At 32.3% G+C, this 24311-nt stretch overlaps 1 protein-coding gene across 3 annotated transcripts in view; it reads right to left on the reverse strand.

Moving 5' to 3' along the window:
* MACROD2 (mono-ADP ribosylhydrolase 2) overlaps nucleotides 1-24311 on the reverse strand; it is a 2318796-nt gene that overhangs the window by 1614315 nt on the left and 680170 nt on the right. For all 3 annotated transcript variants that reach the window (XM_074209420.1, XM_074209421.1, XM_074209419.1), the window contains exon 5: nucleotides 11415-11531. In XM_074209420.1, coding sequence (XP_074065521.1) covers nucleotides 11415-11531 — 117 coding nt within the window. The remainder of the gene's footprint in view (nucleotides 1-11414; nucleotides 11532-24311) is intronic.

Raw genomic sequence — 24311 nt, forward strand, 5'->3', positions numbered from 1 at the left:
TTTTACAATGAAGCATTTTACTTCCTTCATGTGTCACCTTTTGGTGTCTTTACCTTTTTCAAGTTATCAATTTGTGCAATAGTAATTATTATAATATTTAAATTTTGATTGGATATTTTCAATATTTTATCGAGTCAAACTCATTATATGAAAGATAATAATAAAAAAGAGAACATGATAGTATTATAAAAGCCATCCCTCCAGGCTCCATTCTATTTGTTTTATTAGCAGAAAGTGCAATACTTACAAGTAGAACCCATCAGAGCTTATACTTATATGGTAATAATCAATTGTGTTCTGGAATTGGATTTCAAGAAATTGTAGAATTTCAACATTGGAAGGTATTTAAAAGATTTAAATCCATTTCAGAAAAAATACATCACTAGTACAAAGACAAGAGAACTAAGTTATATTCCAAGCTATAAACTAACAAAGTTTGTTAAAAAAAAAAAAAAAACCACTTCTCTGATCTTCTATTTACTTTTTTTGTAAAACTATGGAGTTAAAATAGATAAACTTTATTATAGTGATTGCTGAGATCCTATGATTGTACAATGATATGAAATTAACCCTAGAGAAAGTTCTCAACCCCTCCATGAATTTATTTTTCTTTTGCAGAAAGAAAATAACAATGCTTGATATACAACTGACTCACAAGATTTTAAAGTAACTGGAGTTTAACAAGATATTTTGATTTAAAAAATGCGTACTATTTCCTATCGATGTTATCTTTTGAGAGACAATAATCTAATTATTTTGTGCCGGATAATGAAATAAGAATTCTATTTGTGTCCAAACATGTATTATGTTGTCTCAACTAGTAGTATCTTTAAAAATATGATTAATGAAATCATGTACCTAGGATATAAGGATTTTTCTTTGATGTGTTTCATAAATTATTCAGAAAAAAGGAAAAAATAGTCCAATATTTATGGTTCATGAACATAAGCTTTTAACATTTTGTCAATAATCATTATTCTTTTCTGCTTCAGATGTTCTGCCTATATTCAACTCCATAGAACAAAATGCTCCTCCCACCTTTACATATCCACCTCAAATCTCATTGCCATTCTGTTCATTCAGTTCCACAGCTTCCTCTCCTCTCTGATTGAAAGGTTAAAAGATGGAATTCTAAATTCCTTCCATTGCCTTGCTTTGTAAAAATCAAAAAATGGATTTTGTCACAATTCATTCTATAGTTTCCTCTCCTTGATTGCAACTCCATAGCATAGGAGGTTTCCCATTCTGCATTCCTGCTTTTCTCCCTCTTCAACCCCTTGATCTCACTTTCCTCTCTCCTTTTTTATGATGTCCTTCCCCTGCCCCCAAGAGAGTTACTTGAAGGAGAGGATTGTGCTTAGAACCTGTCATGCAGGAGGCACTAATTAAATGTTTGTTAGATTGGTTTCAGTTGGATTTAATGACTATTCACTTCCAAAATAAAAAAAAAATAAATAAAATTGCTTAAGAAATATTTAAAAAATCCAAAGAGAGCTTCTGGGATAAGAGCTCACCATTTGACAAAAGTTGATGGGAAAATTGGAAAATAGTATGACCAAAAACTAGGCAAAGTCCCACATATCATTCTCTAACCCAAAACAAGGTCAAAATGGGTACAGGATTTAAGACATAAAGGATGACACCAAAGATAAATTAATAGACCAAGAAATTATCTATCAGATCTGTGGAAAGGGGACAAATTTATGACCAAATAAGAAATAGGGTACATTATAAACTATAAAATGAATGATTTTGACTATATTAAATTAAAAAGTTTTACACTAATAAAATCAATACTGCCAAAATCAGAAGGAAAACAGAAAGCTGGGAAACAAGCTTCAAATAAGGAGGTCTGATAAAGGTCTCGTTTCTAAAATATATAGAGAATTGCATCAAATTTATAAGTTTTCAAGTCATTCCCCAATTGAAAAATGGTCAAAGGATATGAAAAGACAGTTTTCAAATGAAGAAATTAAAGTTATATACAATCATATGAAAAAATACTCCAAATCATTATTGATTAGAAAAATGCAAATTAAAACAACTCTGAGGTATCAACTCATACCTATCAGATTGTCTAAAATGAGAAAAAGGGGAAAAGATCAGTGTTGGAGAGGTTGTGGGGGAATTGAGACATTAATGGATTGCTGGTGGAGCTGTGAACAGATCCAACCAATCTGGAGAGCAATATGGAACTATGCCTAAAGTGCAATAAAATTGTTGATTGCCTTTGACCCAGTAATTAAAATTCTAGGTCTATATCCAGAAGAATTAATAAAAATGGAAAAAAGACACTCATGTTCTAAACTATTTATAGCAGCTCTTTTTGTAGTGGAAAAGAATTGGAAATTAAGAGGATGCCCATCAACTGAAGAATGGCTAAACAAGTTATGGTACATGAATAGTATGGAAAATTATTGTTCTATAAGAAACCATAAATGGTCAGACTCTAGAGAAGCATAGATTGAGTTATAGGATCTGGTGCTGAGCCAAGGGAACAGAACCGAAAGAACAGTATACATATCAATAATATTGTGAGAAGATCAACCTTGATGGAAGCAGTTCCTTTCAACAGTTCAGAAAGCTAGGACAACCTTATTAGACCAGTTATGGACAATTCTATCCCCATACAGAGGAAGAAAAACAAAACAAAACCAAAAAAACCTCCAAATCTCATGAATACCTTATAAAAATTCTCACATACCTCTTTCCCTTAATCCTATTCCTCATACTGAAAATAACTACTGATCTGTAAACATGTTTATCACAAATATGTATGTGCAATGCTAACCTGACTGTTCACTACTTAAGGGAGGGAGGCTGGGAAGGGACAGTGGAAGGAAAATTTTAACTTGAAAATATGCAAGGGCAAATGGATGACTGTTGAAAAACTTTTATAACATGTATTTGCAAAAATAAAGTATCAACAAAAAAGAAATATATAAAAAGCAATTAAAACAGGAAATAAATACACAATAATATATAAAATAGGGCAGTGAGGTAGTACACTGGCCTCGGAATTAGGAAGACTCATTCTCATGAGTTCAAATCTGGTCTCTGATACAAACAAACAAGTGATCCTGGGCAAATGCCTCACCTGTAAAATACCTCAGGTTTCCTCATCTATTAAATGAATCAGAAAAGATAAGGCAAACCATTCCAGCATCTTTATCAAGACAATCCTAAATGGGGTCAAAAAGAATCAGACATAACTGAAACAACAACAAAATCATGTATGAATATGCATACATATGTATATGCATATATATATGGCTTATATATATGTACAAAGATTCAGAAATTATCTTCTTAGAAATATGAATCTAATATATGTTATGCATAAATGCAAACTGTTACAGAAATAAAATTACAATAAGGAAATGTTATACACTTCCATATATTATCATATTTTCTATTTATTAGCACATTCTTCCATTGAATTACATTATTTGCTAATAATATTGAAATTTAAATAGTAATTAATTCCTAAATTGGTAAAGGATTAATTAAATTTATTTTATATCATTCATGCCATAACTATCTATTGAGTGCCTACTTCACAAAAGACACTATGCTACATCATAATTTTGACACAAAAATGACTAAGTCATCTGAGTCACACATTCAAGAAATTTACAATATTATTTTCAGAAAGATGTGTGATGTAATAATTTCAACAAGACATATACTAACTTGTCATACAAATCCAGAGGAGAGAGAGAAATTCAGAAATAGAATGGCTAAGTGTATTGCAACAAAGAAAGTCAAAGAAATAATAATCTATATAATGTCCAGGAAGGTAACAATCTGGCTATATCTTTCCTGGATCAGACCACATAAGCAATATGATGTAGAATTCTGAGCATCCAGGAAGGTGATCAGGATGGAAAAAAGACCTCAATATCATGTCATCTGGGGATCAATAGAAGCAAGTAGGTACACTTAGCTTGGAGAGGGAAGGTAACTGGTGGAGGCAATTGTCTTAATGAATTTGATAATCTGACAAATTGATTTATTCTGTGCAGTCAAAGAAGCTAGAATTGGGAAAAGTGCATAGAGAGTGTAGAAAGGCAGATCTAGGGACAATATTCAAGAATTCCTTTAGAAAGAAATAATTCTCAATCAGAGTTAGAGTAGGTAGAAACTTAGGTCCTTCCTAACTCTAAATATATGACATTATTTTAATTTCAGGGAAGATGAAAGAATTCATGAAAGACCTTGAATTTGAGGTATTTACCTTGAAAAATGTTGTGATGTTGATAGCAAGAACTGAGATTAAACATGATTTCCAACTGAAGAGAAGCTCAACTGATGAAGCAAAAGTTACATGGAAGATAGAGCTGGTCAGCTAGACTTTGACAACATAATGTGAGGACTTGAATGGCAAGTTGAAGCTATGCTAAAATTGATCAGTAGATAATGAAGCATCATGGAAGGTTTTAGATTGGGACATTAGAATTCATTCATTCATTCATCCCACAAGTACTTATTATGAACCAGATGCTGAGATAGATACAAAAATATTTAAGGTATAGCCCTTGCCCTTACAGCTTTAACAATCTTGGGGGAAGTATTTGAGATTTAGAAATATTTAATAACTATAAATTTCAATTTACTATGGGACAATAATTTAATACACACAATAATGTACTTTGAGAAGAAGCATATATATACATATATATCCATATATATCCATATATATCCATGTCTGATAGATATATGCAGAATGGATTGGATGGGGAGAGAACAGTTAAGCGACTGCTTCAAAAATCAAGCTGATAGACTAATTTATTTTTCTTTCAAATTATTCTTAAATGAAATGGAAAACATGTAATTTAATGGTCATGGTCATCATCATTGAAAAAAAAAGTTGAGAAAAGAAATAAATGGAATGGTCAGAAATAAATGATACACAAACAACAGAAATTAGTAAAGCAAGAGAGGACTTTTCAAAATTCTTACTGGCAAATATTCTCCTTAAAATTAAGACAATTTCTAATATAATAATTGGATGGTTGAAAAGTCGTTGTATTATAAAAAGATTTCACAAAGCATTTCTAAGCAAATAAAACACCATCCCTTTTATAAAAAACAATTCTGTGGTTATATAATTTCAGTGAGGTATTAGCAAAAATACTTTCAATTCTGAAGACTGTGTAAAAAGAATAGACAGAAGAGCTTTGCAAAATGAACAATTAAAATATTGAAAAATAGACAACTACTTGGGGCATATCATTTCACCAATCATGATGAATCACAGAACACAGACTACAAGGATAATTATTAAAACAAAATCCAATTATGAACAGATTAATTTAGCAGTCATAAAAAGGGCAAAGACCACTATAATATTGCCAAACCAATCTGTAACTCAGACAATATCATCTTTCAAACCAATTGCTGATGCGTGAAGATATTATCACTTGTAGCTGGATGACTGACTTTAGTACTCCTATTATGGGAAAGCAACTGTCACTGAGGCCGGATTGGAGCTGGTCTCTACTGTCAAACTGTCATCAAATTATTCATTGTAGATGGGGAAATGACCTAAACAATATGTAATGAGCCCTCTATTTCTTCTGTCACTACACAAACATACAGATGGATTATTAATGATTTTCAAGTGAGTGAATTAAATGTATAATATAAATAGAAATAAGACATTTTCATTGATAAAAAGAACCCATTTGTAATTTCTGTTAATTTCATGTATATGAAGAATAAAGTGAAAAATAATGAGGTGTTATATATCTGTTATACTGATGGAGGATACAGATTTTATATGAATATGCATATTTATTATTAGTGCTGAGGAAAAATACTATATAATTTGTAAGAGAATGTGCTATGTAGATGGAAGATATGTGCATGTTTATATTAGTATTGATTTCCTTGATGAATAGCATCTAGAAGAATATTAAATACTCTATCTTAGTCAATAAGAAACTAATCTATTATCTTAATAGAAGAGAACTTAAGTCTTTTTGATTTCCTGGAGCAAATTAAGCTATTATTTTATGGAGGAGAATTTCAAGTCTTACAATCAAATGGATATCTCATTTGATTACTAAAATATGTGTCATAACCTGAAATAAAGTCATTCTAGTGCAAAGGGTTTTATATACATGTACATATACATGTATATGTACATGTACATGTATACGTACATGTATATGTATATGTATATGTATGCATGCACATATATGTATACATGTTCTAAATAACTATATTCAAATATAATTCGAAGGATGCATTCAAGACAGTGAATTTTTACTGAGCCCTCCTAATGACCTTATCCATTACAACCTAGAAAATGTTCCAGACCTAATTTTGATAAGGAAATTTAAGAAAAGTTTACAGTAAGTAATTTTTCCACCCCAAGGCATGTTATAAAGATAAGAGGTAAATAGACATTGGACTGGGTTCTACCTGAGAGCTTAGTATATTGCTAGGGGAAACAACTACATAACAGGGAACATTCTAGCATTTAAGGATGGAAAAGGAACTTAGATAAAACATCAGGGATAGAATATCTCTGGACACTGTTGAACTACCATAAAGAGGAGGAATGGGCGTTATTACCCAATTTCAGGGAATAGATAGGGGATGAGAAGAGTGGCTCTGAGGGAATGTGAGACTCTGAGTACTAAACAAAAAATAAATTTCAGAAACAATTCTGTGATTATGAGCACAGAAGCCATGTAGTCACTCAATTGGTCTAGTATATAAGCCTGATGAAGCTGAAGAATAAGACCAAAGGGGAGTCAGCAACTCAGTTACCCAGAACTTGTAGAACTTTACAAGTTACTGGGACAAGCAACAATATACAAAATTTAAATGACAAAAGCCAAAAGGCCCAAACCTGGATGAGAAACTTGAAGAGCTCAGAGCAGGTGTCATCTCTCTGAATATACCACTTTGGAAGAACTGAAAACTTTCATGCCTGCAGTCTTAGCTCTGAAAGCATCATAAGTTCAGCCTAGACATCACCCAAGAAGAAATAGAATATAACTCTAAGAAAAATTTCAAAGTCAAGGAGTAGTTGGGAAAAATTAACAAACATAAAAAGGAACATGACCATAATGGTGAGAAGCTCAAGAGACAGACACCAGAGAAAATAATGGTTTTAAAATCAGAAGGAAAGCAGAAAGCTGGGAAACAGTCTTAACAACTAGTTCTGATAAAGGTCTCATTTCTAAAATATATAGAGAATTGCATCAGATTTATAAAGTTACAAGTCATTCCCTAATCAATAAATGCTCAAAGGATATGAAAAGACAGTTTTCAAATGAAAAAATTAGTTATATACAATTGTATGAAAAATACTCCAAATCATTATTGATTAGAGAAATGAAAATTAAAACAACTCTGAGGTATCACCTCACACCTATCATATTGTCTAAGATGAGAAAAAGGGGAAATGATCAATGTTGGAGAGGTTGTCGGAGGATTGGGATATTGATGCACTGCTGATGTAGTTGTGAATGAATCCAAACTTTTTGGAGAGTAATATAGACCATGCCCAAAGAGCAATAAAACTGTTCATACCCTTTGATTCAGCAATTTCAATTATAAGTCTATATCCAGAAGAAATTATAAAAAAATTTTTTAAAAAGCAGCTCTTTTGGTGGTGGCAAAGAACTGGAAATTGAGGGGATGTCTATCAATTGGGGAATGTCTGAACAAGTTATGGTACAGGAATGCTATAGAATATTATTGTTCTATAAGAAACCATAAATAGTAGGACTCTAGAGAAGCATGGAATGACTTACAGGTTCTGAGGCTGAGTGAAGAGGGTAAAAACTAGAGAACAATGTACACATTAACAACAGCATTGTGAGATGATCAACCTTGATGGAAGCAGTTCCTCTCAGCAGTTGAGAGAGCTAGAACAACCTTATTAGACCAGCTATGCAAATGCTATTTATTCCCCATTCAAAGGAAGAAAAACAAAGCAAAGCAACACAAAACTCAGAATCTGATGAGCACTTTATTAAAAATATATCTTATGTATCTCTTTCCCTTATTCCTAATTCCTCATACTGAAAATGACTAATCTGTAAACATGTTTATTACAAATATGTATGTACAACTTTAACCTGACTGCTTACTGCTGAAGGGGGGAGGATGGGAAGGGACAGAAGAAGGAAATTTTGTCACTTAAAAATATACATATGGATGAATGTTGAAAAACTTTCATAACATGTATTTGTAAAAATAAAATATCAATAAAGAAGAAAATAATGACTTAAAAGCATCTACAATCAAAACTTCAAAGAAAGCTGTAGATTGGATACAAATTCAATAAGAATTCCTAGAACAGGTAAGCAAGAGCAATCTATTTATTTATGTATTTGCTTGTTTGTTTGTTTGTTTATTAGTTTTTGCAAGGCAATGGGGTTAAGTGGCTTGCCTAAGGCCACACAGCTAGGTAATTATTAAGTGTCTGAGGCCAGATTTGAACTCAGATTCTCTTCACTCCAGGGCTGCTGCTCTATCTACTATGCAACCTGACCACCCCAGCAAGAGCAATTTACACAAGAATTATTTAAAAGAGCAAATAGTGATTTTAAAAACCCAATAAGAGGGAAAGCTAGGTGGTATAGTGGATAGAGTACTGGTCCAGGAGTCAGGAGGACCTGAGTTCTATTCTGACCTCAGTCACACCTAGCTGTGTGACCTTTGGCAAGTCACTTAATTAATACAATTGCCTTGCAAAAAAAATTAAAAATTAAAAAAATAAAACCCAATAAGAGCAGTAAATGAAAAATTAGAAACAATTTAGAGAACCTAGAAATTTATGAAAAGAAAATTAATATCTTGGGGAAACAAGTATAAACCCTTAATGAAGAAAATAATTCCTCAAAAATTAATTCAGAATAGCCAAAAGGATGCTAGTACCTGCATGAGTCAACAAGAAATAATAAAAACAAAGTTAAAAGAAAGAATAATAAAATATGAAACATTTAATAGGAAAAATGAGCTGTCCAAGACTGGGGAAATATAGGAGTGATACTTTTTAAAACATTGACCTACTTGTGAGTAAAAGAGTCTAGATTTAATATTTCAAGCAATTATATAGAAAAACTGCTCAGATATCTTTGGATTAAAGGGTAAAGTAGAAGCTGAAAGTATTCACTATTCACCTCCTGAAAGAAATCACCAAAAAGATATTTCCAGTAATATAACCCAAATCCAGAACTCCCAGATCAAGAAGGAAATACTGCAAATATGCAAAAAAGAAAGATTTCAAATACTGTGAAGCCCCTGCTATAAAGCAACGTACAAATGGAATATGCTATTCCAGAAGGCAAAAGACTTAGAATAGCATCAAGAATGTTACAGATAGCAAAATTATAATCCTACAGGGTAAAATGGATATTTAATCAAATAGAAAACTTTCAAGCATTCTTGATGTAAAGAAAGGAGTTGAATAGAAAAAAATGACATTTGAAGAATGGAGTTAGCCTCATTCCCTTATAGAGAGTCTCCAAAATCTATATTTTGTCTATGTTTTATATCAGACTCTGAACAGGCATTAAGCATTGATCTTAATACTACTCTAAATTGGCATAGATGAAGGAAAGTTTAAGAGCAACTCAACTCTACATGGATCAATATGGCATACCTCCAATACCCATGAAGATCTTGAAAGAACTGAAATAAGACTATTTTTCAATTTAGTTTCATTTCTATCTAGGAAATTTACCTACCAGGAGTGAAATTTGAGAATATTCAACAGGTTTAATACACTGAGAATAATACAGTAAAGAATATAATAAAGAAAAGGTCCAATGGAGTTAATTGATGGAACAACTCAAAAATGTTAGAAGAGGAAAATTAATATTCTCTAAGTTTCTACTATGTACCAGGCTCTGTACTAAGAATTTTACTAATATTTTATAATTTGAGCCTCAACAACAGTTGAAGGTAAATACTATCATCACATTTTAAGTTGAAGAAACTGAGTCAGGCAGAACTTATTTCCCCAGTATTATACAGCTAGCAAAAGTCTGAATTTATGTGTATATCTGTGTATGCACATCCACATGCCACATATAGCAAAAACTTCAATGTTGAAGAATATGTTTGGCACTCACATCACAGGTTTCTTGTATTATAGTAACTTTATCAATAAGTAGGAGCTACCCTAGATATCACTTTGCATATAAAATACAAGGAATGACAAATGCTACAATTTTATGCCATCAAGAAAAAATAATATATTACAAAACAAAGAAATGGAAAGGAAAAGAGATTATTAAAAGGAGGATCTGCTTTTTATTCTATTGTTAACATCTAACATTAACTTGGGTAGGAAATTCACTAGGTAGAAATATAGCACCCTTAAGTAAAATAGTGTTTACTATGGATGACTATTTTTGTCAAGAATATTAAACTCAAGAATCTTAAAATGCCTGTAGAATTTATTTAACTATCCACCTACTCACTCTCAGGTACATATACAGAACTTCAACTATTTTTCACGCAGACTATCAATTTAATGTCAAACAAGTAATTTCAAATATGAAATATTCTTGCAAACTTACCCTCATCTCTACCAAACATAAAAATACATTACTTTAACAACATATGTGTGTGTATTTATGCTTGTGCTGCATGTATCATGTGTAATAAACACATCATCTTGGGAAATAAGATTATATGAAGCATGTAAATTGGGTCCCCTTCACCATTCATAATGCAAATCATGAAACATATTTCTTAAGCAATACTATATTACTTTACAATCTAACTACAAAAGTAATATAAGAAAAAGTTTTATTTTAACTTATAATTCCTTTATTGTTATTTTTATCTTCCTTCAAGTTGACCAAAAAACTAAGCATAAAGATCAAAAAGTATTACTTTCGCTATTAAATTTAATGGAAATTTCATCCATTCTGTATTCAAAGAACTTGGCATTGACAAACAGATTACATTGGCTATTACCAAAAATGAAATGTGGCAGATGACTTTATTGCAGCTGGCAATCTGCCCATACATGGCAGATGAAAACTCTATGTGTCACTTTGATCTCCTTATCTTTAAACTTATCCACAATTAAGACACCTGTATAAGAAATAAAAGATTGGCATAATTTCCAGAATCTGTCTCTATGACATTTAAAAACTTTAGCATACATTTTGTTAATTTTCTTAGATTTTTTTCCATTTCAAAGACTTCTTCAAAGTAACCAAAAATGATCACTCATGTAAAAATGAAAAAAGAGTAAGATTTAGGTGATATCAGGCAAAACATTTTCATTGTATACAGCATGGAATTGAATTTAAAGGGTTGTTATACATTAGTTCAAAAACATCAAATTAATATTAAATTTATGTTTCTGATAAATAGAACAAAGAAAAAGTTTCACTTTAATTGTAAAAGTATTTTTAAAAGTAAATGCTCACATTTTGCTGGCAGATCATACCCACATGTGATCTTAGCTTGACCAGTCTCACAGCCACTCAGATTACGGCACTCAGCAACCAGACAGGGACCAGCTGCTCTATGAATACAGCCATCCACTAGGGAAGGGAGAAAAAGGTATCACAATCAATGTAAAAATAATATTCATATATAAGTGAGATTAAAAAATTCAAAGAAAGATAAATATTAAATATGTTTCTCCATTCAACATCTCAAAAACATTATATTATTATCTAAGTATTTAGTAATCTAAAGTAAATTCTAAGACCTTCCTACATTTGGGAGATAAAATGATGAAGAAGGATGGTAAGGTAAAAAAGATGAATAGCAGAAGACAATGAATGGAGTCCTTAGTGTGCTTGACATCACTTAATAACTATGAATATCATCATATTCAAGATATAAAAATTAGAACTAGCCCTTCCCTTCTACAACTGCAGATAAACATCACACTTAGTACTTAAGACTCAATCAATGCTGGCATTAACATAGATTTCTAACCTATCTTTTTAATGAGTATTTTAATTTATATTATTTTCCTTACATATGGATATCTAATAATTCTTCACTTAGAAATGGATAAAGACACTTCTGCAAGTCTTAGAGCCAAGATGGGAAAGTAGAGAGAGCACACATTCCCTTCCAAAAAAACAACTTATAAAAGTAATTCCTCAAATTGAATTTCAGAGTGGAAGAGCCAACAAAAGAACAGAGTGAAACATCCATTCACCCTCCAATGGATACTGTTTGGCAGTTCTATTGCCTAAAGTCCACTTCTGGGTCATATTTACAATGTGGGGATAAGAGCACTTAACTCAAGATACAGTGGAAGTCCTGAGGGTCAGTATTACTCTTGGTCTCAAGGTATCAGAGAAATTTAGAAACAGCATAGTTTCAGGTCTCACGGTAGGGGGAAATACGAGAAGCAATATCAATTGCAATCCCAACAGATCATGGAGCTTCCTGGATAAAGATCAGAGTGCAGACTAAGAGAGAACAGTGACCACAGCTCTCCTCAGATAATGCTAATTTGGAATAGCTGAGAACATTGAAACCCATAGAACTAACTCTGAAGCACTTTGTTTTTGGTGAGGCAATTGAGATTAAGTGATTTGTCCAAAGTCTTACAGTCAGTATGTGTCAAATATCTGAGGATTTGAACTCAGGTCCTCTTGACTTTAGTGCTGCTGCTCTATCCTTTGCACAATCTAGCTCCCCACCATTGAAACAGTCTTGCAAAAATGTCTGAAACTTGATTCAGGGAACCTCCTCCACACCACCCCGCATGCTAGGAATAGAGATATGTTCCCATGGTGATTTTGAAGTTCCAAAATCAAGAAATAGGGTGGCAAAATGAGTAAAGGAAAAAAAAAACCCTTTACTATAAAAAATACTATGGTGACAAGAAAGAGCAAGGCATTATTCTTCAGAAGCAATTCAGAAGACAATGGAAGTCAAAACAGCAGCAAGGAAAGCCTCAAAGATAAAAAATGTGAATTGAACATGAATCCAACAAGATACAACCAATTTAACAAATACTAAATGTTCAGGGATAGCTAAGCCAATACAATCAAAATAATATTTCTACCTAATACAATTTATTTATTCAGTGTCATTCCACTCAAACTAACAAGAAATTGCTTTATACACAGGTTAAAAATAGTAACAAAAGTCATCTGGAAGAACAAAAGTTCAATTATCAAATGAAACACTGAAAAAAATGTTAAGGAAGTTGGCTTAAACTATGATTTCAAACTACATTGCAAAGTGGTTTTCGAACAAAGCAATTCACTACTGGCTAAAAATACAGTGGTAGACCAATGAAATAGATTAGATATATAATATGCAGAATTAAAGAAGCATAATAATCTAGTGCATGATAAATTATTCAAATCAAAGTTTTGGGGCTAAAAATTCAACATCTGATAATTGCTAGGAAAACTGGAAAGCAGTTTGGCAGAAACTAATTATAGACCAATATTTCATACTGTATATCAAGGTAAGATCAAAATGAACAAAAGATTTAGGCATAAAATGACAAGGAAGCATACCTGTCAGAAGTATGGATAAGGGAAGAGATAGAGAATATGAAGAGTAAAATAGTTTTAATTCCATGAAATTAAAAACATTTTGCATAAACAAATATAACAGTCAAAATTAGAAGGAAAACAGGATGCTAGGAAAAAATTTTATAGCTCATTTCTCTGATAAAAGACTCATTTTTTTGGCAAGGTAAACAGGGTTAAGTAGCTTGCCCAAGGCCACACAGTTAGGTAATTATTAAGTGTCTGAGACTGGATTTGAACCCAGGTACTCCTGACTCCAGGGCCGGTGCTTTATCCACTAAGCCACCTAGCTGCCCCTAAAAGACTCATTTTATATTTTAAAAACCATTCTCCAGTAGAAAAAGGTCAAAATTTTTGAACAAGCAGTTTTCAAAAGAAATCAAAGCTATCAATAGTCACTTTAAAATGTTCTAAATAGGGGCAGCTAGGTGGCACAGTAGATAGAGCACCGGCCCTGGAGTCAGGAGTACTTGAGTTCAAATTTTACCTCAGACACTTAATAATTACCTAGCTGTGTGGTCTTGGGCAAACCCCTTAACCCCATTTGCCTTGAAAAAAAATGTTCTAAATTTATTGATTAGAGAAATGCAAATTAAACCTATTCTGAGATACCATTGTATATCTATCTTATTGACTAATATGGCAGAAAAGGGAAATGACAAATGTGGAGGAGATTTGGAAAAATTAGGAGTCCAATATACTGATGGTGAAGTTGTGAAGTAATCCATATATCCAGTAGAAAATTTGCAAGTACAGTCAAAAAGTTATAAAACTATGAATATCCTTTTACCCAGAAATAATTTACTAGAATTATATCTAAAAGAGATCTAAGAACAGGGAAAAGGACCTTTTTGTACAAAAAATGTTTATAACAGCTCATTTGGTGGTGGCAAAGAAGTGGAAATCAAAGGGGTATCCCTCAATTGGGGAATAATTGAATAGGCTGTGTTATATAATTGTGCTGGAATATGATTGTTATGCAGGGTGGGAAAGTTTTTTATGCCAAGGACCATTTGGATATTTATAACATCATTTGCCCTATATTTGGTCAAACATTTAATTAATTCAGTCCTAAAAATTTCCTAGATTTGTTGACTTTTGAGTCCTGCCTACGGTTGCCTTGGCAACACCAGACCAATATAACCCATGGGTCAGAGGGTCCATTCTCCTATTTTATAAGAAATGATGAGCAGGCTGCTCTCAGAAAAACCTAGGAAGACTTACATGAATTGATGTAAAGTGAAAGGAGCAAAAGCAAGAAAACAATGCACAGTAATACTGTAAAGATAGCCAGTTATGAAAGATAACTTCCAAAACAAATCCTAAAACCCCAAGATGGAAAATGCTATTTATCTCTAGAGAGACAACTGATGAATTTTGAATGTATATTTGAAGCATAATTTTTTACATTATTTTTATTGTTTTATTTTGTTTCTGTTTTCTATTGCAACATGGCAAATAAAGAAATAAGTTTTACATGATTTCACATGTACAACCAATATGACATTTTGCCTTCTCAAGGAGGACAAAGGGGAGGGAAGGAGATAATTTTGTTTAAAAAATTTACATGATAATAAAATAAATAAAAATAATGTCATGTATAATAAAATTAAAAACTAAAATATTTTTTAAAATTTAGTATAATGAAATAAAAATAAATTTTAAAAGGACTGATAACATTCAGCTTACTAATGCACTAAAAAGAACACTAGTCAATTATATAACACAAAATATTAATATCCACTTTGGCATTCTTAATGTTCTTGATTGCTAAGTCAATTCAACAATTTATTAAGCACTTAAATTATTAAATATATATATATATAATTATAGATAGATAAAAGATAGTTTGAAAAAAGAAAACTAAGTTCCTGATTTATACAGGGGGTGAATCACTAAGACATTTAGACAGATTGATCAATTAATAAATCAAAAGTTTAATGGATCTAGACATAAATAAATATATAATATCCAGATACCTGACATAATCTGAGAAAGTAAAAAAGTATTAATAATATTGAGTATAAGGAAAGGCTTCCTATGGAAAACTGTAGTTGGATTGAACCTTGATAAAAGTTCATTATTCTAAGAGATATAGGTGTGGGAAAAGTACATCCCAAACATGAGAAAGAAACAAATAAAGAGACAAGAGATAGAATGCTGAGTTTGGAGAAGTGCCAGTTAGGCTAGGCATTTGAAGCACAGAAGGAGCAAAAGGGAATAATATTGTTGGGCTATAGAACAAAGTATGGAAAAGAGAGTGGGACCCAAATTGTAAAAGAGCTATAAATATTGCACTGAAGTGTTTAGATTTTATCATACATCTGGCTGGGAATTTTTGATTAAAGGAGGGACTTAAGTCTTTGACTAAGGAATATTAATTTTGTTAAGGATGAATTAGGTGAAAAATCTGAAGCAGAAAGACCAATTAGAAAATGCTTACATTATTTTTTTCTCTGATTCTTGCTGTTTGAATCTTCCTCTCCAAAATACAATGTATTTATTTTCTATATCCTTAAATGTCTACATACTGAAAAACTGTAAGTTTCTTGCAGCAGGGACTTTTTCACTTTAATCATTGAATTATCTGAACTTGCTACTGCTTGACAAATTCAAAGATATTAGCTTTTGGAATAAGAACTCACTATTTGAAAAAAATGTTGGGAAAAATGGAAAATAGTATGGCAAAAACTAGGCATTGACTAGGGCATCTCGCAACCTATACCGAAACAAGGGTACAGGATTTAGACATAAAGGGTGACGCCAAAGACAAGTTAATAGACTAGGAAATGATATATCTATCAGATCTATGTAAAGGGGACAAATTTATGACCAAGCAAGAAATGGAGAACATTACACCAACAATGAGATATCATCTCACAGCTATTAGATTGGCCAAGATGAGAAAAAGGGAAAATGAACAATGTTGGGGAGGTTGTGGGAGGATTGGGACACTGATGCATTGCTGGTGGAATTGTGAATGGACTCAACCTTTATGGAACTATACCCAAAGAGCAATAAAATTGTTCACATCCTTTGACCTAGCAATTCCAATTCTAGGTCTATATCCAGAAGAAATTATATATAAAAAAACTCCTACATGTTCTAAAATATTCATAACAGCTCTTTTTGTAGTGGCAAAGAATTAGAAATTGGGGTATGCCCATCAATTGGGGAACTGATAAACAAGTTATGGTACATGAATGCTATGGAATACTATTGTTCTATAAGAAACCATAAATGATCAGACTCTAAAGAAGCATGAAATGACTTAGGAGATCTGATGCTGACTGAAGGGAACAGAAACAAGAGAACAATGTACACATCAACAACAATACTGTACTGTGAAATAAACAACCTTGATGGAAGCAGCTCCTCTCAGCAGTTCAGAGAGCTAAGACAACCCTATTAGACTGGCTATGGACTATATTATTCTCATCCAAAGGAAGAAAAATAAAACAAAACACACACACACACACACACACACACACACACACACACAGAAAGCACCTAAAATTATCTCTTATGTATCTTTTTCCCTTAATCCTAATTCCTCATACTGAAAATTACATATTTATCAAAATATTTATGTACAGTGCTAACCTGACTACTCCCTGATGAGGGGAAGGTAGAAGGAAATTTTGTAACTTAAAAGTATGCATGGGCATATGAATGAAAATAAATAAATAAATAAATAAATTTTAAAAAAAGAAATAGAGTACATTATAATTCACAAAATAATTGATTTTGACTATATTTAATTTAAAAGTTTTTGCACTAATAAAATCAATGCTGCCAAAATCAGAAAGAAAGCAGAAAGCTAGGAAATAATCTTTACAACTAGAAATTCTGATGAAGATCTCATTTCTAAAATATGTAGAGAATTACATCAAATGTATAAGATAACAAGTCATTTCCCAATCGATAAATGGTCAAAAGTTATGAAAACAGTTTTCAAATGAAGAAATTAAAGCTATATATAAACATGAAAAAATGCTCCAAATCATTACTGATTAGACAGATGCAAATTAAAACAACTATAAGGTATCACCTCATACCTATCAGATTGGCTAAGATGACAAAAATGGAAAATGTTCAATGTTGGAGAGGTGGTAGAGGAGTGGGACATTAATGCATTGCTGGTGGAGTTATGAACTGATCCAACCATTCTGGAGAGCATATGGAACTATGCCCAAAGAGCAAAATGTTCATTCCCTTTGTCCCAGTAATTCCAATTCTAGGTCTATATCCAGAAGAAAACATAAAAAATGGGAAAAGTTCTACATGTTCCAAAATATTCATAGCAGTTCTTTTTATAGAGGCAAAGAATTGGAAATTGAGGGGATACCCATGAATTGGGGGAATGGCTAAACAAGGTATGGCATATGAATGTTATGGAATATTATTGTTCTAGACGAAACCATAAATGATCAAATTCTAGAGAAGTATGGAATGAATTACAGGATCTGATGTTGAGTGAAGGGAGCAGAACCAAGAGGAAATTCTTCACATTAAAACAACATTGTGAGTTGATCAACCTTGATGAAAACAGCTCCTCTCAGCAGTTCAGAGAGTTAGGACAACCCTATTAGATCAGCTATGGACAATGCTATCCCCATCCAGAAGAAGAAAAACAAACAAAAAACATCTAAAAAACTTTCAGAATTTGATGAACACTGCATTCACTTTTTTAAAAAAATATTTTTTTATGTATTCTTTCCCTTAATCTTAATTCCTCATATTTAAAATGACTAATTTGTAAACATGTTTAACACAAATGTGTAAACACAATACTAACTTGACTGTTTGCCACTGAGAGGAGGGTGGATGGAAATTTTGTAACTTAAAAATATACATATGCATATGGATGAATGATGAAAAACTTTCATAACATGTATTTAGAAAAATAAAATATCAATAAAAAATAATTATCCGAGCTTACTATAATGTCTGGTACATAATAAATGCTTATTAAATGCTTGTTGAGTGAAAAGATATGTTGTGCTTTAAATGCCCAGGTGTTCTACACATGAAGGTGTCTAGTGGGCAGAATGTGATGGGGGAATGAGCATTCAAGAAAGCTAGGTAGGAAAAATTCAACAAATTGAAAAACATTTATTGAGCCTATGTACATGACAATATGCTAAATACTGGGAATTTTTTTTCATATCAAAACTAATAGCCTGTCAGTGAGGAAATTTCTTCCACTAATAAATATTGGCATCTGTTCCACAATTTAGTCTTGGAGAATTGTATTGTTATTGAATGGCTAAATAGCATTTCCAGGATCACACAGTCATTTGTCTGTGTGCCTTTAACACAGGTTTCTCACTGCATCTCAAGATGAATAACAAGGATCTTACATTATAACATGTATTCAAATCAGACTCAGGTGTGGGGAACCTCTGGCCCACAAGCCAGCTTAGTCTGGCATTGTCAAGGCACCTGCAGGTGGTACTCAAAATTTAATAAATCTAGTAGATTTTTAGTGGTGAACCAATTATAGGTTTGACCAAATACAGCCTGGGAATGATATTAAAAATGGTGTTTGACAGAAGACAAAGGTTCCCTACCCCTGAAAGTAAAAATAAAGTAATACTATGGTAACTTTATGAGAGAGATTGTTCATAAAGAATGGAATTAGAAAAGACCTTTAGATGTGTCTGAGCTATACACTATTAGAAAACTTGACTTCTCTAAAGTTGCCAAGAGGTAAAATGGCACAAGGACTAAGAAAATGGTATCCATCTTAACAAATAAAAGTAATTGTTTATCTGAGAGAGAAAAGTTTTGGTCAAGTGATAGGGTTGAAAGTTAAACTGAAAAGAGGTGAGAAAAGATGAAGTTATTAAATAAAGACAACGAGGGAGTACAAGATTCTTTCAAGGAGTGTGACTGTGAAAGTTTTATTTCTTTTTCTTAAGTGTGGGGATGTGACCATCTTTGTAAACCGTAAGGAAGGAGCTAATATAAAAGGAACCAAAGATGGAGTGAGGAGAGGGAATGATTGACTAAGCAAGTTCACTTAAAGAAAAGAAAAGATGAGACCAAGAGGAGGATAAATAGCAGGGGTGACCTTGGTAGGAAAGATGACCTCTGACTGACTCACGCTAGAGCAAAGTAGGAAATAATGGGGGATCATCTAAGGAATCTTGAGAAATGTGGCAGGGTAGTAGTTAGTTCATGGCAGATGCCTTTGATGGCTCTATTGTGACTATCATCCAGAAGGATTAGTAAATGAGCAGCCAAAGCAAATAGCATAGGCATTGATATAATGAAAAGCCTAAGTAAAAAAAGATTTTGCTATGTTAAAGTTTGCCATAAAGTGAATTATTTACTACAGCAGTCAACTTACTATGAACCAACCTATAGCCTTAGGGGAACCACGCACAACTTTTTGGAACTTCATGTGTGGCTCCCAAAACATTCATGGGAGGCAAAAATTTTTATTATGAATTGCATTGGCTGCTCAACAATTTTTTTTAAGCCCAGCAATTCAGATAACAGTCTATCAAGCCATGAAAACACTGTTTGTTGATCAGAAGGGGGTCCCTAAGCGCATGAAATTATATATCTTTTCGAACATTTAAGTTTGAATTACATGAAAGTGTGGTTGAAAGCAAATTTAGGACTTCAAAAAGCCTAAAATCATATCATAATGAATTAGGTACAGGTACAAAATTAGTAGACCTTCCTCAAAGAGTCTTCTGCATTCTGGATCCCATTCTTGATTAGATTATCTCTCATTTACTGATTTAAAAAACAATAGCTAGGAGATTAAAGCTTAGGTCATCAAACCATAGTGGCCCCATACTGAAACTCTCAAAACTCAGAGCACCTGCACTATCCCAACACAGACCATACTCATGCATTCCTGTCTTATCAGCTATTCTACCAGTCTCTAATTTAACTGAAAATCAAGTCAGCATGGTTGCTTACATCGTATGCAAAGACAGAAAAGTTCCCACCGACCACTGCTTACTGTTCCTATTTCTAAAACTGATGCAATTACACTTAATAGATTTAAACTGAGACCTAACAGTTATAAAGAGGAAGACAATTTTTAAAAAGTTTTCAGATATGAAAAATGTTATGATCAGGAAAATGCCCACACTAATTTCATCCAGGAGCACCCAGGTTGCACAGTAAATATAGTTCAGGGACTGGAGTTTAGAAGATCTGAGCTCAAATCAAAACCTAAATATGTACCAGCTGTGTGTTCCTGGGAAAGTCAACCTTGTTTGTCTCAGTTTCCTCAACCTGTAAAATGAGCTGGAGAAGAAAATGGCAAATACTATATCATCTTTTTCAAAAAAAAACCTTAAATGAGGTCACACAAAGTTAGTCATGACTGAAATAACTAAACAAAAATAAATTTTCAACCAAGAAAATATATTATAGGAGGGATAAAATATGTATGATGCCCTAGAAAAGATAAGCCCATCACTGCATAAGAATTGGCTGGTCAACTTTTAAAGTCACATGAAGGTAATCTTTCATCTAAATGGCATTTGGATCTTTTTTTCTTAATCAGGTAACTTAGATATGTTCTATGAGAGAGTATCCCTTTCCTCTGTGATGTCATGGCTGTGAGACATCAGATGTTATTCTTTTTTTTAGTGAGAGATTGTCAGATCAGATCCCTGGCAAACATTGTGCTCCTATGCTTTTTGACCACAGCATCAGATTACTGAAATCAAACTTAATGAAGATGAACATAGATCACTACTTAGAAATCAGCCTGTACAGTACAGGTTTGTGTGCTAGTATCTGTAGTGTATATTTGGACCCTGATGTCATTTTAAAGGGCTGCTCTTTGTCAGAAACACAGGGAGTCTGGCTCATTATTTTGGATGACAAGCACTCTCCCCTACTTATAAACCTGTCATTTAATATCTTGACAGTCTTTAGATTCAAAATGCTTCGGGGCAGAGAGTTAACTAAGGGCAGACCTTTGACTTCTTAGCATACTTCCTTAGTAATCTAACAAAGACTAAATTCATTGATCTGTAGAATGTTAATGTAGGTCATGTGCTTGCTTAGACTTTAGCCTAAAGAATAGAATTGAATATAGGTTGAATAAGAAAACAGGTTTAAGCTGGGCTTAGATAGAATTTGGCAAAATTTTCGTTAGAATCAAATGGGTTCTTGGTTACCATTTGAGGGTTTATCTAAATGAGGGCACTTTTTAAACATGTGAAGGCCACTTAAATAACTGGGGAAAATGACAATAGAGAAAGAACCTGAAAATATATCAATCCCATGGGGCGGCTAGGTGGTGAAGTGGATAAAGCACCAGCCCTGGAGTCAGGAGTACCTGGATATATATATATATATAATATATATATTATATATATTATATATATATATATCAATCCCTGCTGGTCTCAGATGTCTAACAGGTCCATCTTGCATATCCTGCATTCTTCAGACAAGTCTTCTTTTAGGAAAAGACAAATGTACCATAAAGTCAAAAAGTTAAATTCAATTCATATAAAAGAAAGTTCAGATATCTTAAATTAAAAGGTTGAAATGATGATAATTAGAAAAAAACCTGACCAATTTATACAATAACCAAGCAAGAAAAATTAAAACTAGGAATAGGAGGGAGAAAGAAAATTCTAAGTCAGTTATTTTGAATATGTTAAAGCAACATTCAATGTTAGTTCTTTCCATTTTTTAAATTTTAGTTTTTTCATTAATATATGTGTAAGATCTCACTGCTTTCTCCATCTTCACTTATAATAATTGCCTTGATTGTTGCTAAAGAGACCATTAAAAAGATCTTCTTGATAAATAAAATTTAGTTCTACTATGGGTCAGTTAGGTGCTTCAGTGGTTAGAGTACTGCTCTTGGAATCAAGAACACTCATCTTCTGAGTTCAGATCTGACCTCAGACACTACATCTTGAGAAAGTCACTAAACTTGGCTTGTATTAATTTTTTAGTCTATAAAATGAGCTGGAGATAGAAATAGCAAATCACTCCAGTACATTTTTAAATAAAACAGCAAATTGAGGTTATAAAGATACTGACTTAATTAACTAAATCGAATGAACATCATATTCTACACAAATACATTATTATCACAATTGATCCTTACAATATTACTACCCTGTGAGGCAGATTTTGCAAGTATGATTGTGCTTCCATTTTACAAATAAGAAATAAGACTTAGGTTAAATGATTTGCCAATGATAGAAAGTGTTATCGACAACTTATCTCTCTCTTAAGCCAAATATTTTCCTTACAACCAAACATAACTCCTGCCCTTCAAAAGTTATCTTCTCCAATGAGGTAGAAGATATAGTGTGTCCACAGCCAAGTGATTATCACAATTATCATAGATTCATAGAACTTTAGACTTGAAAGGGACTTTATATTATGTAATCTAATTCAACCACTTACTTTATATGTCAATAAAAAGATCAGTAAGCTCCATGCCAAAAAAAAAAAGATATTTAACATGTTTGGAGACTTTCTGCTCCTTTATAGAAAAGTATTTAAAATATTATTTTAAAATATATACTTTATGATTACATAGTACAAGAAGAGAAATATTGTTTAACCAGGACTTAAGTTCTAAAATGAGTGAATGAATCAACAAACAAGCAAATAAATACACTCATACAGAATCACACAGAATTGAAAAACAATCCAACAGTGGCAAGAAATTCATAGAATAAGAGAAGTTCATTTAATTCTAAAAGAAGAGACAATGATATGTATTTTTTAAATTTCACAGATTTTTAAAATTTTTATTATTGGTTTATATAGAGAATAAAGGAAAAAAGTAGATAAAAATATACCAATAAGTACATATCAAAATTATTTCAACAATATTCTTCAATTGGTTTTATGTGGTTATACCCTTTCTCAAGAAATGGTGAGAAATTCCTTCAAACTTAAAAAAAACTTAAAATTTTTGTTTCCCAAATAGAACACATTTCTCTAAAACTTTTTTGAAATTTTCTTTCTATTCTTATTATATGATAGAATGAAAGGGCCTCATTTATATTATATTAAGTTTTTAACCAATAGATCAAAAAATAAACTTGCTATATGCAAGCACCAAGCTAAAGATACAAAAAAGAAAAAAAAACCAATTCCTGCCCTCAAGGAACTTACAAACTAATGAGGAAGACAATGTCCAAATATATGCAAATAAGCTATATATATAGCATAAATTTGAAACAATTAACAGAGAGACAGCTCTTAAATTAAGAAGTCTTCAAGATATCTCTATAAAACTTTGTAATTTCTGATGCCTTACAACCACAGAACTCTGCAAAGAGCAATTATTCTTTTGCCTTTTGCCTTCAGCAATAGTAGATTTCAAGCCAGTAAGAAGGATTCAGGAGTAAAGCAAGGACAGGCTACAGCTGGAGTTGTAACCCAATGATAGCTTATCAGAACACACACACACACACACACACACACACACACACACACACACACACACACATTCAAGAATTTAATACTATAGATCCAAATCTTCAGGGTGTTTTGCATGGTCCAAAGCAATCCTATTATATATAGTGCCATTGTTATTAAATGTCATTATCTAGTTCATACACCAATGTGACTCAATCCCTACCTAAGATTGTTCACAACCTAAACCAGACCATGATTACTATAATAAATTTCAGTGGGAACCATGAAGTTTTTCAAACATTGCTTCTGCTAACCATGCACAAGGTGAATGTTTACAAGCAACAGTGGAAAATTATTATGCCCCTTCATTAGAATGAAAAGGCACTGAACTCTGTAGAATAGTTGTACATTATGGTTTTAATATTGGTAAGATGGTAA

Source organism: Macrotis lagotis, chromosome 1 (assembly GCF_037893015.1).
Source record: "Macrotis lagotis isolate mMagLag1 chromosome 1, bilby.v1.9.chrom.fasta, whole genome shotgun sequence".
Taxonomy (NCBI): domain Eukaryota; kingdom Metazoa; phylum Chordata; class Mammalia; order Peramelemorphia; family Peramelidae; genus Macrotis; species Macrotis lagotis.